This window comes from Crocodylus porosus, unplaced genomic scaffold (assembly GCF_001723895.1).
Source record: "Crocodylus porosus isolate Cpor-Errol unplaced genomic scaffold, CroPor_comp1, whole genome shotgun sequence".
NCBI lineage: Eukaryota > Metazoa > Chordata > Crocodylia > Crocodylidae > Crocodylus > Crocodylus porosus.
Window position 1 is genome coordinate 50,358,985 of NW_017728909.1, and position 22,078 is coordinate 50,381,062.

The 22,078-nt window shown below is 41.5% G+C and overlaps 2 protein-coding genes across 4 annotated transcripts in view; one reads left to right on the forward strand and one right to left on the reverse strand.

Moving 5' to 3' along the window:
• Positions 1-585: 585 nt before the first annotated feature.
• Positions 586-13,281, reverse strand: UTP15 (UTP15, small subunit processome component). The gene is made up of 12 exons (XM_019532261.1): positions 13,131-13,281; positions 11,774-11,866; positions 11,506-11,690; positions 9,349-9,527; positions 8,299-8,424; positions 7,193-7,328; positions 5,169-5,253; positions 3,844-3,993; positions 3,380-3,481; positions 3,092-3,225; positions 1,835-1,893; positions 586-1,213 (listed from the first exon to the last, which is right to left on the reverse strand). Exons 1-12 carry the CDS (start codon positions 13,218-13,220, stop codon positions 993-995), a joined length of 1,560 nt encoding a protein of 519 aa, XP_019387806.1. The 5' UTR covers positions 13,221-13,281; the 3' UTR covers positions 586-992.
• Positions 13,282-13,503: 222 nt separating this feature from the next.
• The window catches only part of ANKRA2 (ankyrin repeat family A member 2), a 21,004-nt gene continuing 12,429 nt past the window's right edge, over positions 13,504-22,078 (forward strand). Inside the window, exons 1-3 of one of the 3 annotated variants that reach the window (XM_019532264.1) lie at positions 13,504-13,579; positions 14,710-15,119; positions 17,582-17,740. In XM_019532264.1, the coding sequence (XP_019387809.1) occupies positions 14,831-15,119; positions 17,582-17,740 (448 nt within the window). In that variant the 5' untranslated portion in view covers positions 13,504-13,579; positions 14,710-14,830. The remainder of the gene's footprint in view (positions 13,580-14,709; positions 15,120-17,581; positions 17,741-22,078) is intronic. The other 2 variants (XM_019532262.1, XM_019532263.1) reach the window with 2 other exon arrangements.

The following is a 22,078-nucleotide window of genomic DNA, read 5'->3' on the forward strand; positions in this document are numbered from 1 at the left end:
TTTACAGTAGTAAAATTAATTGTTTAGGACACCAGAAAAATTTGATATTGTAGCCCAACTGTAGCTCTGTCCCTTAATATTATTTCACTCTCTCACTGTTTAGTTAGCTTTACAATACACCTGACAAACTCCACCACTCAGAAACACACAGAGGATGTATCATCTGCCTGGCTCTAGTTTGAAAAACAGCCCAGATTTCTCATTTGATTTCTGGTGCTAATATCTACCTTACTTGCTGCATCTAGGTAAGGGCCACATCCACTCCCTCAGGTGGGTGGAATCCCACAAGATCAGTCATCTTCTAGACATAGGTGGATCCAAGATTTTAAAAAGTGAATTTTAAAAGCAAAATGATACCTAATGTTAACTGAGAATTTCCTCCCTATTCATTAGATTAATTAAAAACAGACATACAGTACTGCAAAACTTTCTAGGGAGATCCTAAGCAGAGCACCTTCCTTTACCATTAAACACATGTCACTCCAGTACACTATATTTTCTAATCATTAGTGAAAAGGAATTTGAGTTGGTTTCATACCAAAGGTTTGAGGTAAGGAACAAAAGAGTAAAGAACATACACCACAGTCAAGTTATGTCAAAGTCATACTTTGTTTTATTCCTGCTTCCAAGTGGTTGATATATGAGAAATACCATTTTTAGCATCCTATAAAAACTAAGTAGTCCGAGTTGGTTTTGGGACTATAAAACTGTAGTTGTAGATTGTTCCTTTAAAGCAAAGTCTGACTTTGTACTTCTTCATAGTTAAATAGCTTTGGAATAAAACTTTAAAATCCTGGAGCTAAAAAAAAAAGACATGGAAAATATTTCTTGCAATAGTCCTTTTCTCCCATCATTAGTAATCCGGTCTCTCTAAAACATAACCTGCAGGAGATAATTCCTGCAGAGAAATGAGATTTTGAAAGCAGCTATGGTAAAGTTTTCTGGGTAAAAGCACTGCCTTGTCCAGTCCAAGAGATTTTGTAAAGATGGAATTAACTACTTGCAACTTGTTCCACAACCTTTGAAATACCATTACTTTTGTTCTCGAGAGACGTGACCTTTTTACTTGTCATAGTAGCAAACAGTGCATCCATCATTCCTAAAGTTTCTAGTAATTCCCCCTGATAATCAATCTCTTTTTCTACGACTTCTTGGAGTCTCATGAATTGTTTATCAACAACTGCAGATTGTCCAGCCACAGAGAGATAAATATCTGAAAGAAAGAAAACCACTTAAGAGTTTATGCATCTCACTGTCAAAATCTTATTTGTTACATTTTTGTAAGTATATTATGACATAATACACACATTTTTTCTAAATAAGGATCCTGATATAAGTCTTTCAACAGGAAGATGAGAATTCTTTATTAGCCTTCCAAAAATTACACTAGTATTCTCTTGTAGTAGTTGGAGCTAATAAATCTAGAGAAGGTCAGGCTTTTACTTTGAGATATTCTGTAGTACAAGAAGCTAGGGAAATCTCATACTGCAAGCAATACAAACGATACTGAAGACACTCAGAGCCTGAAACAGAGCTCTTTTTTATATAAAATATTTTATACTTTAAACTATAAAATTGTATAAGATTTTATTTTATATTATATTATATAAAAATCTCATAAAATGATACATCTTAATGTATCAGGATTAATCAAAAGGAAGCACACAATCTGGGCAAAGTCCTTTGGCAAAAAAAATTGGCTTATGTTTTTAGAAGTTACATCTGATTTTTAAAAAACTTATTTGGCAGTTTAAGCAACATGTTGAACCTTATCCGTTAAACACCTTGTTAAGCTTAATCCAATATGCAAGACTTGGTTCTGTACTGTACTTACCAATAATCATTTCTGCAACGTTTATCAGCACAGGAGCAAATCTTGGTTCAACCACATGCCTGCAAAATTAAAACAAAGTTCAAGCTTAAGATAATTTGGCATTTATCCCCTATGTTTCTCCAGGATCTATGAACAATTTCCAGTACTTTTATAGAACTTTCATAAAAGTCTAGTTAAGCAACAATAGCCCTAAGGGTTTGTAAATCACCAGTGGGGAAGGCACTCAAACCTGGGAGATATTCTTTTAAATACAGTGTACTCCTTTAAGTGCCTGCAAACTGAAAAAGACTATGCACTTACTTAAGCCAAATATACATAATGCTCACTAACAACAGGAACAGACTGCTAAACATTTTACACCTCACAAAGTCTTATTTCTTTGTGTAGATCATTTTATGCTTCATACTTAATTAATATTGATAAGACCTAGTCAGTTGAGGACTACTTTGGAAGTCTTGAACACTGACAGTTCAGTTTTTACCAGCAATGCAACTAGATAAGAGCACAATTAGATCACAAAATAGAGAGAGGGGGTGAAAACACTTTATTCACTTAACCAACATGCAGATAGCCAGAGTTTATTACTGCATGAGCAACAGACAAACTGGGAATGACATCATGTTGCACATGTAGGCAAATTATAAGCAAATCCAGCATGCGTATAAATGGAGTACCATGTACAGGAAGACCAAACAGGAGCTGTGTAAGAGATGAAACAGACAGCACTTACTGTTAGAAGTAACGTGACAAGGGGAAAAAGCAAAGTTTGAGTGGGTAAGTACACACTCCTGCTGGTGCATCTCACTTCCTCTCAGAAAAAGCAACAAGTCCATTCAACATGCACCTTATAAATTGAAGTAACCAAGCTTTTTGGGTCACAGGGCTTCCAAATATGTACGATTCTTATGGACCTTCACACAACATATCCAACTTAACTGATAAAAACTATGAAAGTGCTGAGACCTAAAATAATCCACAAATGCTTATCACACACTCACAGATGACAAGTGGTCAATAGACCACCAGTCCTAGTAGTGACCTACTTACACATGTAGGGAGAAATCTGTTCAGAATACCAGGTGATTAGATGGTAGGGTGAAATTCTACCCTCACTGAAGTCAGTGGCAAAAGTACTGCTCACTTATGTTAGGATAAAACCCTCATTCCATGGGTCTTGAAAGGTAAGCATGACAGAAGCTGACAAAAAGAAACAGCTGCCTTACAATGGTTTGTCAGAGGCAGTCTGAGTAACAATACCTTGTCAAGAAGGTAAGGAGGATACCAAGCTGCTTTTCATCTCGCCCTGCAAGTGCATTTTTCAGTGTTCCTCGGCGGCTTAGTTCCTGCATGACTGCAACCGTTATTTCAGGGGTGTACACTCTGATGGGGACCTATATAAACATGAGAAGAGTTTAGTGGTAGCAGACCACCTTCAAAATGCATGTCCGTTTAAAAATAATTCCCTCCCCTTCTACCCGAATATTAGGGAGACCCCATTTCAGATCATTTTACTGAATAACAGTGAACAAAATGGCAATGTCTTACCTCAAGTACCGCATCAAGAGCCTTGGACACCTGGAAGCTTTTCAGCAGTTTATCATATTTTTTCAAGTGATTTCTTACTGGTTTACTGACAAAGAAATCCTCCTAGAACAGAAAAACAGTTCAGGACATAAAGTAGCAAATATTTAATGCCATTTTTCAAGTTTTTGGGGGGCATTAACACTATTTTTCACTTTCTTTATGCTCTTCTTCAGATGATGGAATGGTGTTTCATGCACCTTAATCTGTTCTATAACCAACTTTAAAGGAAAAAAAGTGCACTTGAAACATTAATGATGACTCTCTCAGTAGCTGCAATAACAGCTTCATTTTCTTAATGTTCTTCATACCAATAACCGGATATTTAAAACCTACCCCCCAGATTCTCCCTTACACAAACATAAAATTGCAGTTTTCAGTTATGTGGCTATGCAAGATGTAACCAGCATGGACTCTCCCCCTTGTACCTGCTTTGGCATGTAGTTTCTTCCTTTTACAAAGGTCCTGTATGCTGGATGCCTCTTTTTAGGAATCCTTTCTTTGTTTTCTTCATGTTTTCGATGTCTAACATTTAGTACTCCGTTGGTCATGCCTACAATAATGGTTTCATCTTCAGGCTAAAATGAAGTAGCAGCAAAATTAGTGAGCAAAGTGTTCTTCTTTTTGGTAAAGCTTTCCATAACACAGGATTTCAGTTCATAGTAATATTTCACACTAAAGAGCTCTGCTAAAACCTGAAGGAATTGAAGTTGTCTGCATACATTAACTTTCTTCTGTTTTGAGATTTTGAACACTTTTGAATATGATGCACAAATAGTTAGCATAATGTGTAACCAGCTCAGTTTGCATATAAAAAAGGATGTACTTACTAGATATAATGAAAAACGCACAATGATGACCTGTTATAAATAATACCTATTCAAAAGTGTATTAGGAAAGAAAGCCTGGACACAAAGCGTATTTACATAAGTGTAAACAAACACCAGGCTAATTCTGTTACTCTAGGCTAGCCATTTGCTCAATACAATAGGGCTATTATGAACTCCCACACCACCTAGTGATGAAATACTATAATAGCAGCCCCCAGGGATCCCTACCTCAGATAGCCGAATACCTCCTTTTAACAACTGTTCTGTTTCCTACCCCTATCTGCCATGTCAGAGGGCTTCCCAATAAGGAAGATACAAGTGTAACCATCTTTACAAAGTGAAGTTCAGAAAATAAAGCTGCTCCCTTTCTACATCAACTCCTCAGGCCAAACATGCTGCCATCACTTTTCCAGCCATGCGGCAGCAGATCAGACTGGCATAAGAGTTCAGGGGCTTAAAGCAGTTAAGCATTTAAAATCTTCATGTAATACAGCAGAACATGAATACTTCTAAAGGGTTAGGCTCCTGCAACCTTCCATGCAAAGATGATGGTTACTAAAGTATCTGCAGGGATACAAGGCTGCAAAACAACTGCATGGGACCACTGTCATGCTCCAACTGTTATTTCAAAGTATGCCACTTTCCCAATCAGCTGACACAGAACAACTGATACAGTTCAGCTGATTGCAGAAGTGGCACCCTTTGAAGAGCTCTAACAGACAGCTGAGTGGTTTGTCCTTAATTCAGCAACCTGCTATAAACCACCTGGATGCAACTGGGTCCAGGTTCTGCTATATGTGCATGTACACAATGCATCCTTTTGAAATTCACATAGCAACAAAAGCTAAAATAAACTACTTAGACCACCATTTTTAAAGTATACCCCTCTCCAGAACGCCCAAGAACAGTTCTAACATACTTACTGCCAATGCGAGACTGAGTATAGACGCTGCATAATCAAAGCTATGGACTACTTTGTAAGAAGTTGTACTGTAAATCTTTACATGCCTGTGGGGGGAAGAAAAAACAAGACAAAAAACCCCACACAACTGAGTTATTATTTGTTCCCAGGCCTCAGCCCCGATATTTTACAAGAATAATATTTCCCCACAAGTTTTATTAAATCTTTTTTTCTTTTAAAAAGTGTTTTCTTCAAGTTTAATTAATTTCTTAATATCTCTAAACTACAGAAAGATTTCATATTTATAGCACACCATTAAAGAGGAAAAGTGAGGATGGCACCTAAAATATATTTGTGGCTTAAATGAAAGCTTAGTTTCTGCAGAATCTGCCTGTCATTTAGAATTTAATAGGTCAGCTTCCAGTCCTCATGGATGCAAAGGCCACGACATGAATGAGCCTGCCACATCAGTTCTGAAGTGTGGCCAGAACATTAACTTTTACCGCCATCCTGCCTGATAAAATGAGTGGAAAAGGAGTAAGATGTTTCAAGAAAAGAATGCAACAAGAAAGGAGAAGGACAAAGAACAGAAACTAGAAATAAGTCATAGCTACTTCTCACTATACCGATGCTTATAAGGAAAGCATGTTAAAGCACTTCAGCAATACCCATGACAAGGCCATATTTTACCTTTACATTTTGTGCACACCTTTCCCACTGACACTGATGAACTTCCATTAAACTACTGAACAAAGTATAGGTCCTTACATCCACATATTCACTTGGAGATCACAGCGAGATCATAGTGAAATCCAACATCAGCCTCTCTACAGAACATGTCTGACCCCAGCATCAGACCTTGGGATATACCTCAATGCTCCTTTGTAAGCAAATACTTTATATTTTTTAATCCACCTTTACTCGCACAGCTACATGATGGACGCTACTTGTAGAAATTGCTTTGCAGCATCTGACAAATGCAGTCTTACAAATTTAGAACTTAGGCCCCTAATATTGCCTTTAAGTGGGAGAGAAGATTCTGTGAGAATTTCACCATCAAATAGCCTTTTTCAGAAGACAACCAAGAGGAATATTAATGGCATGAAAGACCTTCCTCAAAGAAAGGAAGAGAAGCCAAGCAAAATAGAAGTGGAGGTAGTTGTGTGCTCAAGTGGCCAGCAGGAAACAGACTGAGCAAGTGCACTACTGCAGGACACAGGGAGGAGTGTGGAAGAGGCAAGGTCTGTATACTTAAGAGTAAGAAATAAACACATAACTGGAATTACAAGACAAAATTAACATTTTGCTCTATACAAGCACCAATATTTCAGATGAGGGAAGTCCATTTCACTTGCATTCAGTGCAATGAACAAAAAGAATCTGGAAACCAACAGACCACAGTTCCTTGTTCATGTAAAATTTACAGACCCCTGACTAGCAGTTCAGAAGAAAGTACTTGGAGGAGGAAGTACTAAGAGGAGAAGACAGAATTCATAGATCACCAAAACTGAGGTAATCTGTGTTGCAATGGCCAGACAAGGCCAGACCAGCTACTTCTGAGGACAGCAAACAGGGGATAGGATGGATGCAAAGTGAAGTGGAGCTAGACAAGTTTTACATATGGTGCAAGGGAAGGCAACTAGCAGAAGCGGACTCTGGACTAAAGGAAAGAAAATTAGTTGTTAGTAAGAAGATCTGCATTTTGCTATTGAACAAGGACCATAAGCAAGTTGGATAAAGAATTTAGGTTTGGAGATTCAGGAACCTATAGTAAATCAATGGTCACAGTTCTTTCCCCAGAATAATGCATGCAGGTCAGTGGCCAAGCACACATGTACCTAAAATGGGGCCTACATGCATTTCAAAACTATTTCTACCCCTCTTGACTGAAATGCCAGGACATGAAACAAGGAATTTCTTGCTACTTTATTCTAATATTTTTCCAAGTCTACAACCTTGATGTAAGAAATGGCAATGAAATGTTTCCAAACTGAAAACAAACAGTTCAAGAAGATAAATCAAGGTAAAGCAATGAAAGATACTGACCTGTCTAAGGATCCTGAGAGTAATCTCTGCCCAGAGCTGCTCAGGCATAAACAGGTTACAGTTTTGTGGTGATTTTTAAGTGAAACCAATAAGTGACCTCCTTTTAAAATATCCCAGACTTTAACATACCGGCCCCCTATAAATAGAACACAAAAATGTTGTATTGCCATATATACACAATTAAACTCTTAGCAAAAGTGTTTAAATTGAGAATTACACATAAAGAAGATGCACATAAGAACAGACATGTCACAGCTTCCTTTAAAACACCATGTTTTCTATTTCCATCCCCACCCCCTCTGATTGAAGTATTTCATGGCTGAAGCAAGGGGAGACCGACTGAGAACAAATGGCCTTAGAATTTTTCAACAGGTCAGGAGAAGAGAAGTCTCATCTAAGGAGACACTCTGCAAAGGATGAACATTCTCTCATTCTTCTATGATCTGGCACTGGACCACTAAGAGTCAATTTCTAGTACTGAAGACTCTGTAACCTTCCTACTGCCCAGGTTCAACATCTTAGGACAGACAAGCTCATTCCAGATTGAGGGTGTTGACACTTAAAAACCAAAACATTTCCAAGTGTCACCAACTGGGAACTGGCTCACAGTTGTCACAGGTCAGGTGTCCACACTTACAGTGGCCTAGCATTTCAGGTAAAACAGTCACGGCGTTGAAGTGCAGTGCAGCATGTCTCAAGGACCAACCATAACTGTGTCACATCATGTGTGGTGTCCACCCACAATTTTGACCCAGTTTACAGTGAACCAATTAAAAAAAAAAAGTACTTGATTTTTCTAAGTACAGTTTCTGAACCATTCCAGGCAGCTTTAAATCACTTCAACAGGCTGGTATGTCTGTCTGTCTCAGGTTTAAATTTCACTGAAACTAGTCTAAGTGTTGCATGTGTCCATATGCTGAGGCTGCTGCTGCAATGAGATGCCAGAGAAATCCAGGTACTGGGCCATTTAAGGAGAGACGGACAAGAGAAATCACTATATCGCTTCACTGCAGGGAAAGTGAAGTTTGAGCATTTCTCTCTCAATAGATGAGAAACAACTCTGTTTGGCAGAGAGTTAGTGCAGAGAGTTCAATTTGCTGAAGTACCTGCAGAGACTAGAAGACCCCCAGAGGGGAAGAGGAGCACACTCTCCACAGGGTGGCCATGCTCTATTGTCAAGGCACTCTTTTCTGTCCGTGCATCAAATAATTTTACAGTGTGATCATATGAACCTGAAAGAGACCCCCAAACAGTTTTAGTTGTATAAGTTGAAAGTTATAAAATACATCCAAAATATGATCAGTCATGAACCAGTATCCAAAAAGAGTTATTTACTGAAGAGAAAAAGTAGCAAATTACAGAATTTAAATTCCAATATGTCAAATGTATTCCAACATGTCTCTGATGTACTGGAATCACTAGCTTTCACAGAAGAGAAGCTTCTGTTCTGGTTCCATTGGCAGTGTGAATCTTTAAAATGATGTCACGCAAATCGCCTCTTTGCCTCCCCCATCCAAATGTACAGGTGATTTTACACGCAAAAATCACAGGAAGTATTAGAGACAGAAACAACATTTATTACATCTAAAAAAAGTTCAAATACCACCTTTCCCATGGCACAAAAAGTATTACCGTAATTCTACTTAATGGATAACACCAGAAATAAAAAGTTCTATTTAAGAAGTGTCATATGATTAATATGACACTTCTTAAATTAACAGTTGGTCCTAAGAACATCTTAAGCTATATTTGTTTGTTCATTCTTAAAATGGAAAGGCTTTATTAAGCTACACAAACAAAAAAGATCTGTTAAATGGTCCACTCTTTTCTTAAAGCAAATGACTTTATGGTTTCTTCTTGGCTAGTTGTTGTAATGTCCTACTTATTCATGAAAGATTCAAGAAAATCTAATGAACATTTTAAGCCGTCCCATTGCCCTTAAATGATGTTCTCTGATAAAAAGGGCAATAATAGAACAAAAATAAGCATAAGCAGCAAGCCCACTATTTAACTGTACAAGTCATATTCAAACATGAAACATAAAAAGGCAGCAGCACAAACGTAAGTCCTTCATCTCCAGACAGAGCCCAGATTAGTGGGACTAACCCCTCTGGATAAATTCAAGACAAAGAAATATTTTAGCAAAGAAAACAAACCTGTGACAAAGAGATCTGCATTCAGTTTACTTGTACAGCCACATCTCACATAGTCCGTATGCTCGCTGTATGACACAATTTCTGATGAGCTTGGAATATCCCATAACTTTGAAGTATAATCATCAGCACCAGAAAATATACGATATTTATCAGACAGAAAGTCCACTACATGTGCTGCTCTGGAAACCAAAAGATACAATATCTAAAGTTACTAGTTTCAAGTATCTTCAAATTTTGAGCACAGACTTTAAAAAGTTATGGTTTCTTGCAATAATCTGAAGTTGGCAGATAACAAGCAGGAAGAGGAAGTACCTATTCTAGGAAATTATAGTGCCATGCAAGTCTAACTCATTCAATTCAAAATACAAAATGCCGAAGTTGGAAAACATCATTTGGTTTCCTAGTACAAGCACAGATGCAATCCCTACTAACTGCAATCCTATTTTGCACATGAACAAGCACAAGATTCCTTCCAGCTGTAAGAAATTCTATTATTGTTTATGCTTGCTTGAAGGGGTGCATGTACACAAGACTGCTTGTACCAGTTAAATGCATGTGCCCCCAGATCTGTGTGGGGCAGGCTGCAGCTGGGGCTGCACTTAGCATTTCTAGGTGGGAGCTGGGCTTAGGCCAGGAAGCCGCAGTACTAGGAGGGAGCTACAGAGGGGGCTGCAGCCACCCCAAATTTTGCCATAACTGTCTCCGTGCAGCCCTGGCTGTTCCTGGCACATGGGTGGAGGCAGGGCATTGACCTGGGGCTGGGCTCGAGACAGGTGGTGGTGACACTGGGAGGGGGTTATGGGGAGGCTACAGTGAAATTTGGGGTGGCTGCAGCCCCCTCCATAGCCCCCCTCCCTGAGCCCAGCCCCCACCAAGAAGCCTGGCACAGCCCTGGCTCCAGCCCACAGCTGCAGCCTACCCCATGCAGATCCAGGGGCACACAGGCACCACCCCACCCCGCCATGAGCCATGACTCAGTCCCACACCCCACCCCACCCCAGCTGGACAACACCTGCTACAGCCCCCGCCCCTCCCCCATAGCAGGGGGCCTTGATCTGCCCCCCCATACCTCTTCCCCCACAGCAGAGTTACCAGCTCTCCAAGCTGCCAGGCTGTACTACTCCTTGCCTGCATACCACATTGCAGCTGTGTGCATGCACAGGCACTTACTGACCAAATTATTGGTTGCATTACGCTGGTTTCTGATACAGCCAATTTTCTTTAGATTGATACCAATCCAATAACAGATCAATGTACTGGTCTACCTCTAAAAAGATTTTTTTTAGATTTTTGACCAACTGTAATTGCATATTTAAGTTTATAAACAACTTTAAGGATTTATGCCTAGAAAGAGTCAGTACAAAGGTCCATTTTATTTATTTATTTATTTATTTTAAAGAGTCAGGTTGGTTGTGAAAAAAAAGATGAAAGCAAACTTGTGCTAGCTCTGTACACTGCACTGAACAAGGAGTTTCTCAGATGAAAAAACACCGATCTCTATAAACTGAACCTTAGGCTTCTGGCCTCTAGAATTAAAATCCACATTTTTGTAACATTTGCTCTTTCCATTTATTAAACTGCATGTTAGTTTTACGATTCTTTTGCTCCTTTGGCATAATCTGGTTTTAGAACTTTTTTTTTATTTATGTTAAGTAAACTACTAGTTATCATGAGGCTATCATCATGAAAATAGAAGCTAGTTTTGCTGTTTGAAGAGGAGAGGCTGCAATCATCAATTCTCCTGAGGACTCATTTTTGAAGACTGCAAGTCTTGAGATATTCCTACATACCATGCATCCCAGGTGCTAGTCTCTCGCTTGTGACCATGGTTTTGCTAGATAAAATGTTCTGATCATTACATTTTTGTTTTAATTAGACAATTCCTCTAGTGTCCAACAGCAAGACCATCTGTTTTGAAAGAACCTTATATCCCTAACACTACCAAACCATTTCTTTCACTTTTTTCCAGTATCACTAAACTATCAGTTTTCACATTTATTTTTATATGTGGCCCTTGCACACCCTTGCAACTTCTGTATGGCTTCAGAGTTTGATAAAGCTCCTTTGCTAAAGGGCAAATACAGTTTTCCCCATAATCAAACACATATAGTAGCACACAGATATACAAACATACAGAAATAAAATTGCGTGGCTTACTTTGTGTGACCATCAAACTGTCTCAGTGCTGCTCTTCCACTGATATCAAAAAGTCGAACACTACCTTCTTCACTGCCAGCAACAAGCAGCTTGCCATCATCTCTATAAGTAGCACAGTAAGCAGCATCTTTGAAGCGAGAGAATGTTTTGATCGGCTCCTGAGAATATCGACCATAAATATGGATCTAAAAAGAGAATGATTTTTAGATAAATAAATTCTTAAAGATCATCAGTGAATAGCAATATACAATCTATTATGCAAACTTACCCTTGAAGAGGCTGTGACAGCATAGTTATGTGGAGGAACTGGAGAGAAGTGGATTTTATTCACTGCACCAAATTCCTTTATCTGAACTGGAGTCTGAAGAAATTAGAATGAAATTAGAATATCTTTTTAATAAATAAAGTATGTTGTTAGCAGCAGGCTTACAAAAAAGTGAAAGCTGGACATAAAGAAAGTAAAATTCATGTAATAGCAATCACAGGAATTTCAAAAACAATATCAAATGGATAAAAACAACAATGGGTTGTTAAAAAACACCACCAACTTAATTTTTCCCCTCTACATTTACTTCTAATTTTCTTTTTTGCTTTAATTTAAATATTGTTGTTTCTAATTTTAGACTTTAGCATGAATTTATATTAATAGGTAGATATGCAGGAATGCAGAACATACTTCCAGTGTAGCCTTATGGATTTTTAAATACCCATATTTAAGTTATAACCATACTGTCCAATAAATGAAATTTAAAACAAAAAAAAACTTCATCTTTTTACAAGTCTACTTTAATGTCATTATCACCACTAAAATAAAGGAAGGGGAGGAGGATATATTTTATTGCAAGAATGTTCATTAAACAAGTTAAATACCTTTTGAAAGAATATTGCCCGGCTACCAGTTCTAGTAATGCTTTTTGTTACTTTATAAAACCCATGAAGCAAGGCATTTACACTGGGGTGTGAGGCATCAGAGACATCTCTGGGGTTGAATTTTAGCCATTTACAGTGCAGCAGAAAGCCAACCCAGGATCCAGCCTTCACACAAAGTGGGCTACAACCTACACGACACCCTCCCCCCCATATTCTCCCAAGAAAAAGCAAATCAAGGATTTTACACCATGGGCTGAGAGAAAAGGAAGCGATGCTGCCGAGGTGGCTGCACCCCTGACTACCCTGTGGAAGCAGTAGTTAAGTCCCCAACGCAGGTAAGAAGTCCACTCCTTTGTCCTGCCTGCTCAGAGGCAAGACCACTTCCCTCCCCACTCCTCCACCTGCTGCGGCCGCCGCTGGGGAAAGGCGAGCGCTTGTCCTAACAACTGCCATCGTTGCCTCTTGCCTGGTCTTCCGCACCCCCGCAGGAAGCAGACGCCAAGCGCAGAGAGGATAGAACACGACCAGGGCTTTTCCCCTGCTCCTCCCTCACTTGAAGTCTCCGGCATTTGAGGTCTAGGAAGCTCCGATTGAGGAAAGTTCCGCGCTGGGCTCAGCTTGGGCCCGCGGTGGGAAAAGAAGTTTCGGTCCCGGGCGGAGCCCACACAACACAAGGGACAGAAGCGCCCCCACCCCTGCCCAGGAGCGGCACAAGAAGGGGGAGGAGACCGCCCCCGGCCCGGCCCGGCCCCTACCTTGTAGCCCTTCCAGTAGAGAGTGTCCTGCGTGACCTTCTCGCCCAACCTGGGGAAGGGCAGCACCGCCACGGGCTTGTAACTGGCCATCGCTGCCTCAGGCCCGAGGCGGGCCCGGGGTCCCTCAGCGGCACGAAATCACGCAAATACGCGCAAATACACGTGCTGTAGGAAAAATACGCAAAAATAAGCCGCACACAAATACGCGCGTCGTAGGAAAAATACGTCATCGGCATCACTCCCCTACCCCTATGGGCGACCGTGTTCGGGTGGGAGGGGAAGAGGCCAGCAGGACCAATGGGAAACGGCGGCTGTGGTGGCGTAACGGGGAAGGGGCACACGCGAGCCAGTCTGGAACCAAAAAGGGAAGTGACGTTAGGAGAGCGGGGTGGTCACCAGCATTAATCAGTGAAGGAGTGTTGACAGCGGCGCGGTGCGGCGTGGCTTAGGTGAGCCCACCCCGTTTCCCCCAATCCCCAGTATCGATTGCTCCCTGAGGAGACCTGAGGGCAGTTGAGATGCTGCCTCTGGAGCCTGGGAATCGCAAGGAAGTGAGGCTAATTTGTGGCATGCTTGTCGCAATGTTGCCCCCCACCCCATGTACTAGGCCATTCTTCCTTTCCTCATCAATCAAACACTTAATCTTCTCCAAGAACAGAGTCCTGAACTCATATCTGGTTTTGACTTAGCTGGAATTTGAATTAGGCAACAGTTATAGCATACTTGGAGACAATTCAAATCCCTATAAGTGACAATTCTTTTAGAGCAAATTAGCTGAAGAAGGGTTTTTCCCAAGTATGATGAAATGTCCCTTTCATACCATGTTGCCCATAACAACTCTACTGGGTCCTTTACTCTGTAAGGTGCCAAATGCTTGAAAATTAATGTCCTTCCTGGGGTGGTGGCTTGTATTAATACAAAACTTGGTAATAACTGAATTCAGATCTAGTCTCCTCAGTAGATAGGACTACATCTATCTCAGGACTGCACAGTCAGGGTCAGAGTCCCTTGTGGCTGATGTGGGATATATCTCTGTCCATGAGCAATAAGCCTATTGGATCCTTTCCAGACAGGCAGACCAGTGTTACTGAAAGTATAGGGTGTTTCAATACTATAGTAACAGATTAGAGTTGTCAGAGCACACATTTTCAGTGCTTTTTCTAACCATTTTCTAATCATAGTAGCTGGGAGTGGCTTAGTGATAGCAAAAAGCAAAGTCATTTGTGCCTTGTTAGCAAGATTACTGTCTTATTTCTTTGTACCAGCCTGCTACCTTAGAAACAGAAGGATCTAACCTTGAATCCTTAGTTGGGATTGGCTTCAATGGGAAGTTGTTTTTTTTTTAATGGAGATTGAGTTGACTCTGTGTGCAGATTTTAGAATTTGGCCCAAAGCTTTTACCCAATTTTGCAGGTTCTTTATTATGGGGAGGGTTGTTTTTTTGCAGGGGAAGGTGGCAGAGGGGTTAGTGAAATAGTTGCAGGTAGCTTAAAATATGTATTACTAATACATTTCTTCAGTTTTATCCTAAGATGATGACATTGTATACAAACCTAAAATTTTTTGTGTTCAATTGTAGGTTGTTCTAAAACCCAGACCTCTTCAAAGAGAGCTTGGCTGGTTCATTTGTATTTTCATTGGAAAGCCACTGTCAACTGGAAACCATGAAGAAACATTTTACATAACTAAGACTGGAAATCATGGCATCTTCAGCAAGCCTAGATGTTGGGGCCCAGTTAATTGTGGAAGAGTGTACCAACAGCTACAGTCTGTCACATATGCCAGACATTAAAGTAGAGCACCAACTTGACTCTAACCCAGAGGAAGGCCCAGCTCAGGGCGTTGCCATGGGAATGAAATTTATTTTGCCCAATAGATTTGATATGAACGTCTGCTCTCGATTTGTAAAGTCTTTGAATGAAGAAGATAGTAAAAATATTCAAGACCAGGTTAACTCTGACCTCGAAGTGGCTTCTGTCTTATTCAAAGGTTGAACTAAGTTTATGGTACAAGTTGCTGTGCTTGGACAACAAATGTTCCCCCTTTCGGATTTGTTCTTTTCAGTATTTTCTTCACTTATCCCTAAGACTGTAGAGCATGTAATTTTTGTTTCCTGTGGTTCCAGTTGTTTTAAAATTTAAAAACCAAGGTTTAGGGTGATTACACTATTGTTTTCCATTTGAAAGGAGTAAAATATAAGTAGTTTCCATTCATGTATTCCTCATGCAGCCAAATCTCCCATTAATTACAGCAGACATATTGGGTGCATAACGCAGGCTCTATCCTCAGTGAAAGCTGACTTGTAAAAATACTTTCCTTCATCTTTCTGTATTTTGTCAGTAATACTGTCAGCAATTATGTTTTACAACTTATTTCCGTAGCATTTTTCTTACATCTCTAACTATGGTTTATTACTGAAAAAATAATTTATCTCTGAGTTTGCCCCCCACAGTTCTTAGAAATTATAAAGTAATTTTTAAAGAGTGAAAGTAGTAGGGCAGAGAATGGTCCTAAATGAAGGTACTGAACCTCTCACATTTTTGGAGAAAATACAGTACTCGTTTTGGCTAGCGTGGTCTCAAACTGTGCAGCACGGCCCTAAGGGGACCCATGTGTCCTTGCAGCACATGGGATCAATATCCTTTTTAATGTCTGGGCTTTAAGTGTTCTTTCCCCTTCACTAATACTGATAATACAATAACATAGTTTATATAATTGATAATGGCCCTTTGATCTTGTTTTATCAATATGACACTGTTATTCTGCACATTGCTGTGATTGCTTCACTGGGTCACTTTCACCTATTTCTAGAAGTGAGTATGGTTCATAGCCTCTGAGTTGTTCCCTGTAGGCAAACTTTAACACAGATGTACACTACTATTGAAGATAGCAGAAATTTATGCAGGTTTGGCTGCCCACACGAACAAATTGTAGAAATTGGAACTTACTTCTGTTTCCTCTTTATAGTTTCACCTGTAAACTTACTTTTCACTTTTTAAAAATATTTTGAAGCGTCAAGTGATTGATCTTGTCATGGTTCTGAGTCAGTTAGTTCTTTAATGAATATAAGCTTAGACCTCTTACAGCAGGGGTGGGCAAAATATGGCCCATGGGGCCCCTAAAAAATTTAGAAAAGTAATATTTATCTGCCCTGGCTGCCTGTCATGCGGCCTTCAATGGCTTGCTAAAACTCAGTAAGCGGCCCTCCACCCGAAATAATTGCCTGCCCCTGTCGTACAGCTTTCTCTTTACTTTAACTCTTATTATTTGGCTGCAGTTCAGCCAACAGCTTGGGGCATTTAGCTGCACTTATTTGACAAGCAAATTATAATTTTGTTTTAATTACTTTTACCCCATGGTCAAACTTTTTTTAATCAGTTCCCCTCTTGAATTTCGCCCATAGATTTCCAGCCACAGAGTTCTTTAGTGTGTGAATCCAGGATTACTGCACACATTAATTTCAAATAATTTAATTGGTAGGGCATACGAATGTCAAATCAATTTGGCCATTAATGCTTAACTTTACTGTGAGTTTCTTGCACATAAGCAGTTGCTTTTTTTCCATTTCCTTCAACTTGTAAGTGGTAATGCATATATCATATACAGCAAGAACGTATGCATTCTTCCATTATTGTTACCCAGAGGGAAAGTAGGAAGGTTAGCAAAGATACTATGTAGAATGACCTTTTGAAGTCTAACTGTTGCCTAGCTGTTGTGGCGTATGCAGTTTAATTTGGAAGGTCTCCATTCCTGTTAGAAAAACATTCCTGAGACATTCACAATGGAGGTATAGTTTTGCCAAAGCAAGGGCAAAACTGCCAGCAAAGAAATCGCGTACATTGTTAACTCTAGACCAGTGTTTGTCAACGTGTGGGTTGCAACCCAAAAGTGGATCCCAAGAATATATGAAAGGATTGCAAACAAGCTTTAAAGTGTATTCTCCTTGAAGGAGAAAAACATGGTAAACTGTAGCTTTTCTCTTGCAGGCTATCAAGAGTTCCAGCCTGTAAGGGGCTGCTTGGGGTTCTTCCTGCCCCACACGCTAGGGGGCTGGGGCCTCATGGCAGCAGGTCAGGACTGAGGGGTACTGCCTCAGAACTGGCCATTGATGTTTACAAATGGGTCCCGGTACAAAAAAGGTTGAGAGCCACTGTTTACCTCACTTAGATGTGAGAGAGAAAATGTGCATTGTGGTTCATTTGTCTTTAGATGATCTAGGCTATACTCAGCATTAGGTAGCACAACACTGATCTGAGGATGAATATGGCCTTACATTATTTTCCTGCTCAGACAGTAAATACTAGAAGGGATTCACATCACAGAATATTTAATCCATGTTTAAAATATTCTGTTACTTCAGTGCCTCCTAGGTTGTCTTAAAATCAACAGCTTTCCTTCTAGTGTTTTTACAACTACTAAAACTGTTTTTTTTTTCTTTCTGTTTGACTTAGCCGAATGCAACATCCATACTTCCCCTTCCCCAGGAATTCAAGTAAGACATGTCTACACTCCATCGACAACTAAACACTTTTCACCCATAAAACAATCAACTACCTTAACTAACAAGCATAGGGGAAATGAGGTCTCCACCACACCTCTGCTTGTAAATTGTAAGTATTCCTCTGAGGTTTAGTAAATGATTATTTTATGAATTGTAAATTAATAACTTTGTCAGATTGGTTTTGACATTTTTCTTTGTGACTATTCACATATTCTTAAAACTAGAAGCATCCTGGAGTGAGCTCAGTAATTTGTACTTGACTAAAGTGTATTTTCCAGAAAGGCTTCTAAGCCTTCCATTTGAAGGAGACCACAGAAGACTTTTCTTATTATTTTTAATCTCTTAAGGCAGGCATTTGATTTGAAAATAACTGTTAATTTTTTTTTCAATTTTAGTTCAGCAGGTTGAATTAATTAGTGTTGTCCTAGATGTTGTACAAAAACAAATATCAAGCCAGTCCCTACTCTAGAAAGTTATAAGCAGGAGAATGGATGGGGAGAGAGATGCTTAGAGACTCAGGGGAAAGCATCATGTGAATTAACTTTAAAAAATTTAAGCTAATAATTTTTGTCCTACAAAAGACTCTTATTAGAAATGTCAAGCGTACATCACTGAAACTGGCAAGTTCAGCAACAACATTTTCTCGTTCATATCAACATAGGAGAGGACTATTCCTTGTCCATCCCTGGGGGGGAAGACGGGGGGTGCGTACAGGCCCTGCCACGCACTGCAAGCTACGCACTTCAGCAGCTCGCCACCCCCACATAAGCTGATATGGCTTAAGGGAGCCTACCCCTGCCCCAGCCCTGGAGCGAGATGTGGGCAAGGCAAGAGCCGCCAAAGCGACACTTGCCTGCCTATGCACAAATACCAGGAGCTTGGGGAATAAACAGAAGGAACTTGTCCTCCTGCTTAATGCAAATAACTATGATGTCATAGGAATAACTGAGACCTGGTGGGACTCCACCCATGACTGGGCCACAGGTATAGATGGCTGTACCCTGTACAAGTGTGATTGAGTGGACAAAAGTAGCGGGGGTGTAGCTGTCCATCAAGGAAAACTATGCGTCCCTGCAAGCTGACATTGGTGCCCACGATGGACAACTGGAGACCCTCTGGGTTAAAATCCATGGGGAACATGGCACAGGGGACACAATGGTGGGAGTCTACTACAGACCTCCTGCCCAGGATCAAGAGCTTGACTAGGAGTTCGTCAGGGAATTGGCTGAGGCCACGTACCCCCAGTGCATGGTTGTCATGGGAGACTTCAACTACCCAGACATCTTGTGGGAAGAGCACTCGGCTAAATCTGAGCGGTCGCAAAGCTTTCTGTCGAGCATGAATGATCTCTGACATGAGAAGTCAATGGGCCAATGAGAGGTAAAGCACTGCTCAACCTGGTCCTAGCAATGGGGAATGACCTAATCAGTGACCTAATGATCAAAGGGAAGCTGGGTGACTGATCATGAGCTGATCACCTTACCATCTGCCGTAAAGCTGACAAGTCAGTCAGCAATACAGAAGTCCTTGACATCAGGAAACCTGACTTTGACAAGCTCAGGAGGCTTGTCAAGGAGGCCCTAAAGGGCCACAACCCAAAGGGGAGGGGAGTTCAGGACGAGTGGTCGCTCCTCAAAGGAGCGATCCTGGATGTGCAAGCAAAATCTATCCCATCTCCGAGGAAAGACAGCAAAAGGGCACAGCAGGCCCCTTGGCTCCCCAGGGAACTAGTGGACCTCCTGTGTCTAAAAAGAAAGACCTAAAAAGGATGGAGGATTTGATCCGCCTCCAAGGAGGAATACTCTGCACTAGTCTGGACCTGCAGGGAGCGAACCAGGAAAGCCAAGGCTGCAACAGAGCTCCAATTAGCTTCAAGTATCAAAGATAATAAAAAGTCCTTTTTTAAATACATGGGGAGCAAGAGGAAAAGCCAGGGCAACATTGGGCCCCTGTTAAACTAGATGGGACAACTGACAACCAATGCCCAGGAAAAAGCCAACTTGCTAAATGGGTACTTTGCGTCAGTCTTTCACCAGTCCCATGGGACACTCCAGCCCATTAGCGGACAAGGAGGCCTGGGTGAGGGAGATTCCTTACCCTCCCCATCGATGCTGACCTTGTGAAGGAACATCTTGAGAGGCTGGACACCTTCAAGTCAGCCGGCCCTGATAGTTTACACCCCAGGGTACTCAAGGACCTGGCTAGCATCATAGCTCAGCCCCTGGCATGGATCTTCAAGAACTCCTGGTGCTCTGGTGAAGTGCCTGATGGTTGGAAGAAGGCCAATGTGGTGCCTATCTACAAGAAAGGGAGGAAAGTGGATCCAGCAAACTACAGGCCCATCAGCCTGACCGCTATCCTGGGGAAGGTCTTAGAAAAGATTGTCAGAGAGGCCATTCTTAACAGGCTGGCCAAAGGCAACATCCTGAGGGATAGCCAGCATGGGTTTGTTGTGGGTAGGTCTTTCTTGACCAATCTCATTTCCTTCTTTGACCAGGTGACCTATCACCTGAACAAGGGAGAGGAGATTGATGTTGTATATCTTGACTTTAAAAAAGCCTTTGATCTGTTATCCCATGATCACCTCTTAGCAAAACTGGCTAACTGCAGTCTCAGCCTCACCATGATCCGCTGGATGGGGAATTGGCTCTGCACTAGGACCCAGAGGTTGGTGGTAGACAGAAGTCAATAGTTGTGGTGCCCTGTGACCACTGGGGTCCAGCAAGGCTCTGTCCTTGGGTCTATACTATTTAATGTCTTCATTAATGATGTGGACATTGGAGTCAGAAGTGGACTGGTCAAGTTCACCGATGACACCAAATTCTGGGATAAAGCGTCCACACCTGAGGACAGAAGGGTGATCTAGGCTGACCTTGACAGGCTCAGGAAATGGGTGGATGAGAACCTGATGGTGTTTAACACCGAAAAATGCAAGGTTCTCCACCTTGGGAAGAAAAACCTGCAGCATCCTTATACGCTCGGTAGTGCTATGCTGGCTAGCACTACAGACGAAAGGGACTGGGGGGTCATGATTGACCACAAGATAAATATAAGCCTTCAATGTGATACTGCTCCTAGTAAAGCAAGCAAAACACTGGCTTGCATCCACAGATGCTTCTCAGGCAAATCCCAAGACATCATTCTCCTGTTGTACTCAGCCTTGGTGAGGCCACAGCTGGAGTAGTGCATTCAGTTTTGGGCTACACAGTTCAAAAAGGATGTGGAGAAGCTTGAGAGGGTGCACAGGAGAGCCACGCGCATGATCAGAGGTCAGGAAAACAGATTTTATGAAGAGAGGCTGAGAGCCAAGGGACTTCAGCCTGGAAAAGCGCAGGCTCAGGGGTGATCTGGTAGCCACCTATAAGTTTACCAGGGGTGCTTACCAGGATCTGGGGGAATGTCTGTTCACCAGAGCGGCCCAAGGGATGACAAGGTCGAATGTTCACAAACTCCTGCATGACTTTCAGGCTGGACATAAGAAAGAACTTCTTTACTGTCCAAGCCCCCAAGGTTTGGAATAGACTGCCGCCAGAGGTGATTCAAGCACCTACTTTGAACACCTTCAAGAGACATCTGGATGTTTATCTTGCTGGGATCCTATGATCCCTGCTGACTTCCTGCCCCTGGGGCAGGGGGCTGGACTCAATCTTCCAAGGTCCCTTCCAGTCCTAATGTCTATGAAATCTATATGGCCCACGCCCGCATACTCCTAGGGACGGCTCTGAATATAATGTTTAAAGAATCTGGAACTAAACAATAACCTAGTGAATGGCAGTCACCAATAACCGCTAAGGGCATTTTCGCATGTGCTTTGTGGGGTGGGGTAGAAGTGCTTTAACTAGAGCCGCTCCTGGAGCTGCGCTCCAAAATGTTGGTGGGGTGCTTTTATATAAAGCTTGGTCAACGAGCTTTAGTTAAAGCAATCCTGGCACCATTCTGAAGGGCAGGAACTCTGATACACGAGATGCAGAGGCTGGCTGCATCAGGATAGTTACTGCACTCCAGCAGACTTGATTAAACAATCAATCAATCGAGTCTGCTGCAACGCACTATACAGGCTTGTATACAGGCACCCTAAAAGTTCATTGTTGTAACCAGGGATCTAGGTTTTCTGTTGGCTGTAGAAAACTGGATTTTCCTCTTTAAAGGGGAAACGGTGGGTTTCTCTTGCAAGCTTCCAGCCTGCAAGGAGCCTGTTTGGGGCTGGCAGGAGCAGGAGGGCAGTTGGAAGCAGGTGGCACCACATGCATATATACACACGTGGCCAGCATACAGCCAGGGAGGGTGGTGGGAACAGCCCCAGCAACTGGATATAGCTAAGTCTAGGGGGCTGTGGTTGGAGGGCCAGGGCTTGGGGACTGCACAGGGGGCTGGAACCTGCCAACAATCTGCTGATTGTCAGGCACCTGATTTTCAGCTTGCTGCTACACTGGCAGCCCCAGGATTA

Excerpts from the sequence above, each read along its gene's own strand:
- UTP15 (XM_019532261.1), bottom strand. The coding sequence starts at position 13,220 with ATGGCCAGTTACAAGCCCGTGGCGGTGCTGCCCTTCCCCAGGTTGGGC. Across the intron at positions 8,425-9,348 it reads TGCAGATCTCTTTGTCACAG|GTTCATATGATCACACTGTA; the intron begins GTTTGTTTTCTT and ends GGTCTCTTTCAG. Across the intron at positions 3,482-3,843 it reads GAAACTACATGCCAAAGCAG|GAGGATTTCTTTGTCAGTAA; the intron begins GTACAAGGGGGA and ends TTTCTGTTCTAG.